Source organism: Perognathus longimembris, chromosome 13 (assembly GCF_023159225.1).
Source record: "Perognathus longimembris pacificus isolate PPM17 chromosome 13, ASM2315922v1, whole genome shotgun sequence".
NCBI classification, from domain to species: domain Eukaryota; kingdom Metazoa; phylum Chordata; class Mammalia; order Rodentia; family Heteromyidae; genus Perognathus; species Perognathus longimembris.
This window is the reverse complement of record NC_063173.1, coordinates 12,733,457-12,746,744: the sequence shown is the minus strand read 5'-3', so window position 1 is coordinate 12,746,744 and position 13,288 is coordinate 12,733,457. Positions and strand designations below refer to the sequence as shown.

The 13,288-nt window shown below is 40.3% G+C and overlaps 1 protein-coding gene across 3 annotated transcripts in view; it reads left to right on the top strand.

The window, feature by feature from the left end:
* The window catches only part of Nup98 (nucleoporin 98 and 96 precursor), a 99,948-nt gene that overhangs the window by 47,061 nt on the left and 39,599 nt on the right, over positions 1–13,288 (top strand). For all 3 annotated transcript variants that reach the window (XM_048361054.1, XM_048361053.1, XM_048361052.1), the window contains exons 13-17: positions 2,433–2,566; positions 6,151–6,338; positions 7,956–8,072; positions 10,142–10,437; positions 11,850–11,963. In XM_048361054.1, coding sequence (XP_048217011.1) covers positions 2,433–2,566; positions 6,151–6,338; positions 7,956–8,072; positions 10,142–10,437; positions 11,850–11,963 — 849 coding nt within the window. The remainder of the gene's footprint in view (positions 1–2,432; positions 2,567–6,150; positions 6,339–7,955; positions 8,073–10,141; positions 10,438–11,849; positions 11,964–13,288) is intronic.

The window sequence follows — 13,288 nt, the reverse complement described above, 5'->3', positions numbered from 1 at the left end:
TGTGGGGGGGGGGGGGCGGGGGCCAGTCTTGGGCCTTGGACTCAGGGCCTGAGCACTGTCCCTGGCTTCTCTTTGCTCAAGGCTAGCACTCTGCCACTTGAGCCACAGTACCACTTCTGGCCGTTTTCTATATATGTGGTGCTGGGGAATCGAACCCAGGGCTTCATGTATACAAGTCAAGCACCCTTGCCACTAGGCCATATTCCCAGCCCCTATTTCCTCTTTTTAATCCTACAGTAGTAAGGACTTTGATTAGACCTTCAGCATTATACCAGCCTATTCTCTTTAAGTCACTCATAACTGCAATGTGTTGAACTTTTTCCTCGTTATGTATTTTCTTTATATTCTAAAATGTATCTTCAAATGACATATATATGAGAGGCAAGCTGAGTACTTAACTGATTAAAAAATACTTGATTTAATTTTATAGAATTTGGATGTTAAAATTATTTATCCTCAGAACTTTGCCTGTGTGTTATACAGAGGGGCCACCATTTCATAAATTGGGTAATGAGTACATTTCTTTATTTGGACAATGTGACCACTTTACTTTCTTACTGTTTCCCCCTCCCATCTTTCTGCCCACAAGTTACCTAGGTCTTTTGTACAGTGTGTATACTGAATAACATGATTGCTTTGTTCACTCTCCCTTCCTATCTGTGCCTCCCCTTTAACTCCTCAAAAGAAAAAAAAAATACCCAAAGGAAAACCAAACACCATCACCACCACCAACAACAACAGAATAATCTGTTTCCATTTCCTGGAATTTGTTTCAATAAATAGTTTTATTTATTTATTTATTTATTTATTTATTTTATTTATTTATGGCCAGTCCTGGGGCTTGGAATTTGTTTCAATAAATAGTTTTTATTTATTTATTTATTTATTTATTTATTTATTTATTTATTTATTTATTTATTTATTTATTTATTTATGGCCAGTCCTGGGGCTTGGACTCAGGGCCTGACCGCTGCCCCTGTCTTCCTTTTGCTCAAGGCTAGCACTCTACCACTTGAGCCACAGCACCTACTTCTGGCTTTTTCTTTGTATGTGGTGCTGAGGAATTGAACCCAGGGAGGGCTTCATGCATACTAGGCTAGCACTCTGCCACATTCCCAGCCCAATAAATAGTATTTTAAATGTTCTGAGAAGTTATATTTTTGTATTCCTCCCTTTGGTCTCCTTTTGGTCTGATTGTATGTAAATTCCTATGATCCTACATAGGTTATCATATCCAGTTATATTAGATCTAGCTTCCATGTAAGAGAGCAAATATGAGCCATTTGTCTCTGAGCTTGGCTTACCTCACTTCACATGATTTGTCTTAGGTCCATTTTTCAGCAAATGACATAATCTTATTCTTTAAAATTCCATTGTGTGTAATAACACATTTTATTAATCTAACCATCTTTTGTAGGGCATATGGGCTATTTCCATAGCTTGGTTATTGCGAATAGTGCAGCAGTGAACATGGATGCATAAGTGTCTTTGCCATAGCCTGACTTGCAATGATCTGAGTGGATGCCCAGGAGTGGTATGGCTGGGTCATAGGGAGATTTTTATAACAGCTTTTTTTTTTTTTGGTCCTAGGGTCTTGAATCCCAGGCCTGGGCCACTGTCTTTGAACTTCTTTTGCTCAAGGCTAGTGTGCTCTAAACTAGCCCAGGCCCTGAGTTCAAGCTCCAGGACTGGCCAAAAAAAAGAGTACATGAGAACTTTTCTGCCCAGGCTTGCTTTGAACTGCAGTCCTCAGATTTCAGCCTCCTGAGTAACTAGGATTACAGATGTGAGCCATTGGCACCTGGCAGACTTAACTTTTGATATAGTATGTCAGTGATAGTAAGGTATGTGTGAAGCCATTCTGAATGGTTCTAATTTGCACTTTCTGGATTATAGTGACAATGAGCACCTTGTTAATTATTTTTAATATCTTATGGAATGGTTATGTCTTTGATTGGTTTCATTTAGTTAAGGAGTGTTCTATACTTAAATTTTCTATTGTCATTATAAAGGTGATATACAGACGGGTTATAGTTACATAAGTCAGGTAAAAAGTACATTTCTTTTTGGACAGTGTTACCCCTTAGTTCATGACTTTTTCAGTTTGATTCTCATTTTTCCCAGTAATGCCATTGAGAGGATCTAACATTTTAAAGATTTATCCCCCAAAGAGAGCTAAATTCTCTTAAGTATATATTGAATCCTTTGACTAACATTGGTTTTTCTCCCCTTCTCTCCCCATCTCTCTCCTACCCTCCCTTTCTCTTCTCTTTTCTCCTCTCAATCTCTTCTCCCCTTTTCTCCTCCTTTTTCTCCTTTCTCTTCCCCTCTGCCCTCTCTTTTCTTCCCCTTCCCTCTCCCTTCCACCCTGCCCTCTCTTCCCCTGTATCCTCCCCTTTTTCTTCTCCCTTCCCCTCTTCTCTCTCCAAAAGCTTTGACAGATCCAAATGCTTCTGCTGCCCAGCAGGCTGTTCTCCAGCAGCACCTCAATAGTCTAACATACTCACCTTTTGGAGACTCTCCTCTCTTCCGGAATCCTATGTCAGACCCCAAGAAGAAAGAAGAGGTAAATTCATTCTTTCTATCTTTGCTTTAGAGGAGTCTGAAAGAAAAGTAATTTATCCATCCTTGCCATAAAAGTGCAAGTAAAATCTATGCTATATTAGAGCACTGCTTTTGTTTTGTAGTACTGATGTTTAATCTCAGGGTATCTTGCTTGCTACAGTCACTCTATCTACCATTTGCATCACACTGTCAAAACCCAAAAAACCAACCCTTTATGCCTTTGCTGTTTTTCAAGTACAGTCTCATTTTTCCTCTGGAATAACCTAAATCTTGTTCCTCATATTTATTATGCTCCCCCATTAATCTCGGTTCACAGATGGGTGCCACTGTGCCCATCTTTTTTATTTTATTATTTATCCTGTTGATGCTACTGTGGTTTGTATTCAGAGCCTTATGCCTGATAGGCATTCTACCACTTGAGCCATCATCACTTCTTATTTTCATTATTTTTCAAATAGTCTCATTTTTTGCTCAGGCCAGCATGAACTTAATGCTTCCTACTTAATGCTTCTCTTGTAGCTGGGATGTTAAGTGCACAAACATTATACCCAACTTTTTTTTATTGAGATAGACCCGAGCGGACTTAAAACTGAAGTCCTCAGAGTAGCTAGGATTACAGATGTGAGCCACCATGCCTGGCTGAGCAGTACATGTGATACTTATGTTTGTACATAAACAGAGAAAGCATGTTAATGAATAACTTGCCAAGTGGTTGTGGGATTTTGTTCTTTGGGTCCAAAATGACAAACCCTAAAACTCTTGCAAATAACAGATTCCCAAATTTCTTTGTCTTAGATCTAGGCCTGGAGTTACCCTAGATTCCTTAAGGGCACCCCTTCTGAGAACCCCAGCTCTTGGGGCTCATGGAATGCACAAAATTGGCCTTACATTCTAAAAGACCAATAGCTGTAGGTTTTATGTAGTTTATTTACTTACTTTTTGTGGTTTGGAACCAAGGCCTTGTGCTTTCTTAGCTTGCTTGCTAGGCTGGCACTGTACCCGTAGATCCATACCTCTATCCCCCATGACATGTCCTCAGTATGGTCTTCTGCTAGGATAGTCCTCTGAATATAAATCTCTGTTCTGACAATACTTACAATGCCTTTACAGAGCTCCAGTAATGCCTGCTTCCTGCCCAGGTCTTTTTTTTTTTTTTTGCCACTCCTGGGCCTTAAACTCAGGGCCTGAGCACTGTCCCTGGCTTCTTTTTTGCTCAAGACTAGCACTCTGCCACTTGAGCCACAGTGCCACTTCTGGCCATTTTCTACATATGTGGTGCTGGGGATTCGAACCCAGGGCTTCATGTATACAAGGCAAGCACTCTTGCCACTAGGCCATATCCCCAGCCCCCCTGCCCGGGTCTTAAAGTCTCAAGAAGCACAGATCTCGTTCATTCCTTAAAGAATGGAAGGTTGAGCTCACTGCATTCTTCAAATGCAAAATGCTGGGCTTCTTGAATATGTGCTCATGTTATAAAGTGGTGGTATGGTCCAGAAAGATTATACTTATAAATAGGATTAGGGGGCTGGGATTGTGACTTAGTGGTAGAGTGTTAGCCTTGAGCAGAAGCATCTGCTCAGGGACAGTGTCCAGGTCCTGAGTTGAAGCCCCAGGACTGGCAAAATAAAAGGGGACAAGGGGCTAGAAGACATCCCAGAATTCTAAATGTATAGACTCATTGTGCTACTGTTTCTGACCTGTGTGTGCAATTAGCATCCTTATTTTGTTGCTGGTAGCTACTTTTGATAGATGAAAGGGGTACAGTACATCTATAAAACATGAAATATGTCTCCATTGCCACCTTCATCAGTCTTGTGCTCACCCCAACTCACCCTGGCCACTCAAGCAAGCTATTAAAAAATGCAGGTAATGATCCAAGGTACAGTGGAGGTGATTGTTATGTAAATCAAGGTGGAAAAGTGCCATAGAATGATTCAGTTGACATTTGTAATTCACTTTAGGCACCATTTTGAGTCTGGTGCACAGTAGCCTTCAGTCACTGATTTAGGTCCCTTTTGTTTTTAGATACTTAGGGCAACATTAGAGCTCTTACAAAGTGGCCTTGTCAGGGCTGGGAATATGGCCTAGTGGTAAAGTGCTTACCTTGAATACATGAAGCCCTGGGTTCGATTCCCCAGCACCACATATGTAGAAAACGGCCAGAAGTGGCGCTGTGGCTCAAGTGGCAGAGTGCTAGCCTTGAGCAAAAAGAAGCCCGGGACAGTGCTCAGGCCCTGAGTTCAAGCCCCAGGACTGCCCCCCCCCCCAAAAAAAAAAGTGGGCTTGTCAGACAGGAGGCCCTTGGGCTCTCTCTTGAGATCCAGGTCAGTCTCCTTGGAACCACTCTACCACTTGAGCAGCACCACTTTGACCTTTTCTGTGTATGTGATGCTGAGGAATCAAACCCACGGCTTCATGCATGTTAGGCAAGCACTGTACCACTAAGCCATGTTCCCAGCCCCAGTTGTTTTTGTTTTTGTTTTGAGCTGGTCCTGGGACTTGAACTCTGGTAACGGCCACTGTCCCTGAGGTATCTTTCCTCAAGGCTAGTGCTTTACCACTTGAGCCACAGTTCTATTTTCGGCTTCTTAGTGGCTATTTAGAGATGAAACTTTCACACTTTCCTGCCTTGAGCAAAAAGAAGCCAGGGACAGTGCTCAGGCCCGGAGTTCAAGCCTCAAGACAGGCACACACACACACACACACACACACACACACACACACACACACACACACACGTGAATTGTATGTATTAAAATAGTGAATTTACACCTCAGTTTTCTGGGAAAGATCAAGACACTGCCAACTCAGGCAAAAAGATAATGAAGTGTCTCAACGAGCCTGGTATGGTAGGGTATGTCTATAGTACCAGCTACACAAAGGGTGTAGGTAGGAGGATTATGTTCTGTGGCTGTCCCCAGGCAGAAACATGAGAACTTTCCCCAAAAATAATTATGTCAAAAAAGAGGCAGGAAATGGCACATAGGAAAGTGTTTGCCTAGCAAGCACAAAGTCCTGAGTTCAAATTCCTGTGCTGACAAAAAAAACCCACAAAATTTAGCTGGGTGCCTCTGGTTAACACCTATAATTCTAATCACTCAAGGGACTGAGATGCAAAGATCATAGGTTAGAGCCAGCCCAGGCAGAAAAGTCCTGAGATCAAGCCCAAGACCGGCAATAGAAAAAAGTTTTTCAATATGATATTGGTAAGAGCATAGGCATTTGGGTGATTGGGACATCAGAAGATGTATATCACTTAACTTTGATATATAACGCACAGGGCAAAACATTAAGCAAAGATACCAAATTGTAAATGATGACAGAAAACATCTGAGAAAGTTCTTGGAAATTGAGCTAACTGTCTGCTTTGGCAAGAGAATAAATTGTGATAGGCTTTATATGCTAGTCATCATTATTTAAAATGAATATATAACTTTATACTGTTTAGGAAAACCAGTTAGATAATCTGGAAAAATGCTGTAGAATCATTGTAGAGATACCATCTTAATCTCCTTAAAGCTTTACCAGTAGTCTCTACTCTTCTACTAGTTACATTTTCTTCATGCTTTGCTTTTTGTTTTTCAGAGATTAAAACCAACAAATCCAGCAGCCCAGAAGGCTCTTACCACACCTACTCATTATAAACTGACACCTCGCCCTGCTACCAGAGTCAGACCAAAGGCTCTGCAAACAACAGGCACATCCAAATCCCATCTCTTCGATGGGCTGGATGATGATGAACCATCCCTAGCGAATGGAGCATTCATGCCCAAGTGAGTTTATGTTTGTTAACATAAATATAAATATTGATATAAACTAAACATAAAACAATACATAATTATTTAAATGTTCCACCCATGGAGTACAGTCCACTGTTTTGAGGGAGTGGGGAGGAAGTGAGCCAGAATCTCCTTATGTAGCCCAAGTTAGCCTTGAATCTCAGATCTTGGTACATCAGCCACTCAAATGCTTTGAGTATAGGCTGTTAGACCAGCTCAGTTTGTTTGTCTGTTTGTGTGCCTATAGCTGGGCTTGGATCCAAGACTTCACACTCTCACTGCTGCGGGTACTTTTCTGCTTGAACCTCACACCTCTGTTTCTGGCTTTAAGCTACTTAAGAGATGAGAATCTTCTCAGGTTTGTCTGCTTCAACTTGCTTCAAGCCTCAATTCTTAGATCTCAACCTTCTGAGTAGGTGGGGTTATAGGCATAAACCACTGGTGCCCAGGTTCAGTTTATTTTAATTTGAAAATACAAGAGATCTTGGAAAATAAAAATAATTTAATTCTTCCCAGAAACAACATAATTAACATAAATACTTGGATGAACAGGCTTATAGTTTTGCTTGTACATGTTTTAGTATTTGTGTATGTATATGTGTGTGCATGCGTGCACATGTATGTGTGCGCATAGTGATAATAGGGCTTGAACTCAGGGCCTCCAGCTCTGACTTGGCTTTTTTTGCTTTAGGCTGGCCCTCTACCACTTGAGCCACAGTGTTACTTCTGGCTTTTTCTGAGTGGTTTATTGGAGTTAAGAATCTCAAAGAGGGCTGGGGATATAGCCTAGTGGCAAGAGTGCCTGCCTCATATACACGAGGCCCTAGGTTCGATTCCCCAGCACCACATATACAGAAAACGGCCAGAAGTGGCGCTGTGGCTCAAGTGGCAGAGTGCTAGCCTTGAGCGGGAAGAAGCCAGGGACAGTGCTCAGGCCCTGAGTCCAAGGCCCAGGACTGGCCAAAAAAAAAGAATCTCAAAGACTTTCCTGTCTGGGCTGGCTTCAAATTGAAATCCCCAGATCTCACCCTCCTGATTAGCTAGGATTACAAGCTTGAGCCACCAGAGTCTGGCTAATGTGTAACTTTTAAAATTTTGTTTTTAGGGCTGGGGATATGGCCTAGTGGCAAGAGAGCCTGCCTTGTATACATGAGGCCCTGGGTTCGATTCCCCAGCACCACATATACAGAAAACGGCCAGAAGTGGCGCTGTGGCTCAAGTGGCAGAGTGCTAGCCTTGAGCAAAAGGAAGCCAGGGACAGTGCTCAGGCCCTGAGTCCAAGGCCCAGGACTGGCCAAAAAAAAAAAATTTTTTTTGTTTTTGTCAGTTTTCTCCCTGTAGGATATAAGCTGTACATAGATGAGGATGGTTAATTTTTTTCCCTGTAATTTAAATGCTTAGAAAATTTCCTTATCTTAGTGATTAATGAATATTGAGTACATGAGTGGACCTTATAATATAAACTAGACAGTAGAGCTAAACAATACTAGAGAATCTGCCGATTTTACTCCTGTAGCTACTTACTCATGGGAGAGGACATTTTAAAAATGTGAGTATCTAAAACCAGATCACTTGAGGAATGTTTTTCTTTTCTTTTTTTTGTCTTTGTAGGAAGAGCATTAAGAAATTAGTCTTGAAGAACCTTAACAACAGCAATCTCTTTTCTCCTGTTAATCGTGATTCAGAAGATCTAGCTTCACCATCTGAATATCCAGAAAATGGAGAAAGGTAAATTGAATTCTTCTTTTTCCCTTAAAGAGCACCTCGATTCAGCATACCATCAAAAATCCTGCTTACCAAAATAAGAGGATTTTTTTTTTCCCTTTTTGGCGGCATTAGAGTTTGGATTTGAACTTAGTGTCTTATAGTTACTTGATAAGCAAGCAAGTTCTTCACCACTTGAGCTATGCCTCCCAGTCCTTTTTTTCTCTTCCATCTCCACCCTCTAGTTGTGTAGTTAATTTTCAACGTATGTTTAGTAAATACCATTGCTGCATTTCAGCCTTTGTCACTCTGTTTGTATGCCCTCTTTACCCTCCCAAAGACATATAAATGAACAAACAAGACAAAAAGAAAACAAAAACAAGAAGAATCCTCTTGTTTCCATTTCCCTGAGTTCATTTTGATGTTATTTTGTATTGTCAGAGGCACATAAGTAGGCATTGTGCCTTTCTTTGTGTTCCTCTTAATAGTATCCTCCTTTGATCTCACTGTGAATGCCTAGAGTACTGTATAATTGTGTCCCATTGTATCTTACATTAAGCATCCACATATGAGAGCCCAGCCCTTATTTTTAAGAGATTTCTGAGCCTAGAATTTTTTTTTGTCGGTCATGGGGCTTGAGCTCTGGGCCTGGGCACTGTCCCTGAGCTCTTCAGCTCAAGGCTAGTGCTCTTCCACTTGAGCCACAGTGCCACTTACAGTTTTCTGGTGGTTAATTGGAGTTAGAGTCTCAGGGCCTTTCCTGCCCAGGCTGGCTTTGAAACAGGATCCTCAGATCTAAATCTCTTGAGTAGCTAGCTAGGATTACAGGCATGAGCCACCAGCTCCAGGCCGAGCCTATTGAAGATTAGTGAATGTTGCATAGAAGTATTACTGCTTAGAGGCATCTAGCTGTAGGTGTGTATTTTTTGCTTTTTTGAGTACTTTTTCTGGGAATCATACATGAGGCTTGAACTCTAGGCTTTTTTCTTGCTAGGTATGCACTCTGCCACCTTGAGCCATGCCACCAGCCTCTTGAGTACTTTGAACTTTAAAATTATTGGAATTCTGGTTCAGTTCTACACTACTATTTAGTACATATATCTGGATTGTTTTAGATAAGGTTGTAATACATTTGATACTTCTCACTTCCATAAGTTAAATTTATTTTGTCTGTGATGATTACTAAAATAATAGCCAGGGCTGGGACTATGGCTGAGTGGCAAGAGTGCTTGCTTCATACACATGAAGCCCTGGGTTCAATTCCCCAGCACCACATATATAGAAAATGGCCAGAAGTGGTGCTGTGGCTCAAGTGGCAGAGTTCTAGTCTTGAGCAAAAGGAAGCCAGGGACAGTGCTCAGGCCCTGAGTCCAAGGCCCAGGACTGGCAAAAAAATAAAGTAATAGCCAAATGAAAAAAAAAGGAGAAGGGTACACTTCATAGTTTTCTACACATATACTTAGACATATAGACATATACTTATTCATTCTTCTACTTTAGAAGTTCATTAACCAGCCAGGCAATTGATATCTCATGCATGTAATCCTAGCTACTCAGGAGGCTGATGTCTGAGGATCGCAGTTCAAAGTCAGCCCAGATAGGAAAAGCCATGAGATTCTTATCTCCAGTTAACCACCAGAAAACCAGAAGAGTACTAGCATTGGGCTGAAGAACAAGAGCTCAGGGACAGCGCCCGGGCTCAGAGTTCAAGCCCCATAGACCAACAAAAAAAAGAAAAAGAAGAAAGAAACAAACAAACAGACAATAAATATTTTGGAGGAATAAGGTGAAGGGAGTAACAACTCTTATATGCTGGTGGGAATTTGAATTACTGCAGTCACTATGGAAATTAGTGTGGAAATCCCTGAAGAAACTGCTCGTTAGAGCTTTGCAATGTTAGGATTTGTTTTTCTGTGCCTTATTTTCCTTCTTAGAAAATAGAGATAATAATTATGACCTATTCCACAGGATTATTATGTGTTAACTTTTAATATGTGAAATTATACAGAATAATGCCAGATATTCAGGAAAGGTAATTATTAACATTGTTATTACTGGTTTGTTTGTTTGTTTGTTTTTACCTCTGTTTTCAGATTTGGTTTCCTGAGCAAACCTGTTGATGAAAACCATCAGCAGGATGGAGATGATGATTCTCTTGTATCCCAGTTTTACACTAACCCCATTGCCAAACCGATTCCTCAAACCCCAGAGAGTGTTGGAAATAAACACAACAGCAGCAATGTGGATGATACCATTGTTGCACTGAACATGCGTGTTGCTTTGCGAAATGGCCTAGAAGGAAGTAGTGAAGAAACCTCCTTCCATGATGAGTCACTGCAAGATGACCGAGAGGAAATAGAAAATAATTCTTACCATCTGCATCCAGCAGGTCAGAGCACATGCTTGTTACACTTTTGGAATAGATTAAAATAATGTCTTTGGCTGGGAACCAATGGCTCATCCTTCTCATCTTAGCTACTCGTGGGCAAGATCTAAGTATCTGAGATCAGTGAGATTCTTATTTCCAGTTAGCCAGTAAAAAGCCAGAAGTTGAAGTGTGGCTTAATTGGTAGTTGAGTACAAAACCCAAAGGAGAGGGCAAGGACCAGAATTCAAGCCCCACAGAACTGATACAAAAACAAAAGCTATTTGAGTTATTCTTAATTACATATTTATCACTTTAGAGAGTTCAAGTTCATGTGACTTTTCCCCTTACTAGCAAAAATATCTTGAAATAAGACCTCCACAAATTTGACCTCACAACATCATATACAAAGGAACACATTGCTTTCCAACTTGTGTGTGTATATTCCCTTGGCCACTGCATTTCAGAAACTAGCACCTGACACATTTTTTATTTGATGAAAGTCAAGCAAATCAAGGCCCTGAGTTCAAGTCCCAGTACTGACATACACACACACACACACACAAATGTTTTTAATTATCTTAGAGTCAATAGCCAGTTTTATAGCCAAAGGAACTATTCCTAACTTTATAAATTAAGATAGATTGCTTATTTCTGGGAAAGAAGAAGGTACAAAATAATATGTATTTGGTGTGGGTTTTTCTTATATCACTGAAGTACAACCATACACTGGGCAGATTTTTTCTTTGCCCAGTGGTTTAGGTATCCTGTGTATAAGATGAAAATAAAAATAGGTAATGCAAGGCTTTATTACTGTTTGTTCAGTGAAGTGCCTTTCATACTACAGAATGTTAGTGGGCATCCTATTTATTTTTGTGCCAGTATTGGGGCTTAAACTCGGGCTCCAGGTACTGTCCCTTAGCCTTTTCAATCAAGGCTGACACTCTACCACTTGAACAACATCACCACTTCTGGCTTTTTGGTGACTAGTTGTAGATAAAAGTTTCATGGACTTTCCTGCCCTGGCTGACTTTAAACAGTAACTCTTAGATTTCAGTCCCTAAATAGCTAGGGTTACAGTCATAAACCACTGGCACTCAGACAATGAGTGACTTTGAAAAGAATTTTGTGGTAAATTAGTGTGGGAAACCTAAATTAAGCAAAATTAAATAGACATCATTATATTTTCAGAGTCCTAGTAGGCTGTTGCTAAGTGTGTTAAGACTTATTTGTTCATGAAGACTTTTCGAAAAAAGTTTCTCATAATTGTCCTCCATAAACTAGTTTAGAAAACATCCTTTATTGCTGTATATTTTTCTTTTATATGATGTGCTAGATATTTCTGGCACAGTGTAAGAAATTGATAGAAAACTTGAGTAGAAACAAGTGCCAACTCAAGAATAATTTCAGTTAATATAGTTTGTTTTGTTTTTCAGGCATTGTTCTCACTAAGATTGGTTACTATACTATTCCATCTATGGATGACCTTGCTAAAATTACCAATGAAAAAGGAGAGTGCATCGTCTCTGACTTCACTATTGGTCGTAAAGGTGAGTGTAAATTTAGAAGTTAACATATAAACTAGACATTTACACCTTTCTTTTGTGATTTTAAGGTGCTGTCTTGATTACTGTCGACATTGTCTAATATCGACATTGCATTTAAAGCCCTAGGCGAATTTTTTTTGGGCGTGGCCACGTGGCTACTGTATATGTTCTTGATACATTGTATATCGTATATATGTCTACCTGACCTAGAGAAGGGAAACAGGGCGTAAGATATCACAAGAAATGTACACACTCCCCTACTATGTAACTGTACCCTTTTTGCACAACACCCTGTCCAAAAAATTTGTATTCAATTAATAAATAAATTAAATTTTTTTAAAAGGTACTCTTTTTTTTTTTTTTTTGGCCAGTCCTAGGTGGTGAACTCAGGGCCTGAGCACTGTCCCTGGCTTCTTTTTTTTTTTTTTGCTCAAGGCTAGCACTCTGCCATTTGAGCCACAGCGCCACTTCCATCCATTTTCTGTATATGTGGTGCTGAGGAATCGAACCCAGGGCCTCATGTATACGAGGCAAGCACTCTTGCCACTAGGCCATATTCCCAGCCCCAAAGGTACTGTCTTGATAGCTGAATTTATTTTTTTCTTTCATTTAGATTTCCCTGGGCCATGACTAGTAGAAACTTTCATTGAAAGTAATAAAACAATAAAAGACTAAATTATGTAGCATTTGAGAGATGCTTAGGCATAACTGTTTGTGGCTGGGAATTATTTGGCACATTGTAATTTTTCACAATTAATTTATAGGAAATATCAAATACTAAGTGAAAAAACTGATGAAGGATATGTAATACTTATGTTTAGTTTTGTATTTAATTATTAGTTACAATTTTATATATAACTGACTATATTTTCTTAGAGGGAAATTTCACCTCACTATATATTAAAAAAAGGACGTAGATGTTTTCACATGGCAGACTTTTGAGTATTCTGTAGATGCATTGTTTGTACTTGTGAATTTTTTGTTGTTGTTGATCATGGGGCTTGAACTCTGGTCCTGGACACTGTCCCTGAGCTCTTCAGCTCAAGGCTAGTGCTCTATCACTTGAGCCACAGTGCCACTTCTGGTTTTCTGGTGGTTGATTGGAGTTAAGAGTCTCAAGGGGCCGGGGATATGGCCTAGTGGCAAGAGTGCTTGCCTCATATACATGAAGCCCTGGGTTCAATTCCCCAGAACCACATATACAGAAAATGGCCAGAAGTGGCGCAGTGGCTCAAGTGGCAGAGTGCTAGCCTTGAGCAAAAAGAAGCCAGGGACAGTGCTCAGGCCCTGAGTCCAAGCCCCAGGACTGGCAAAAAAAAAAAAAAAAA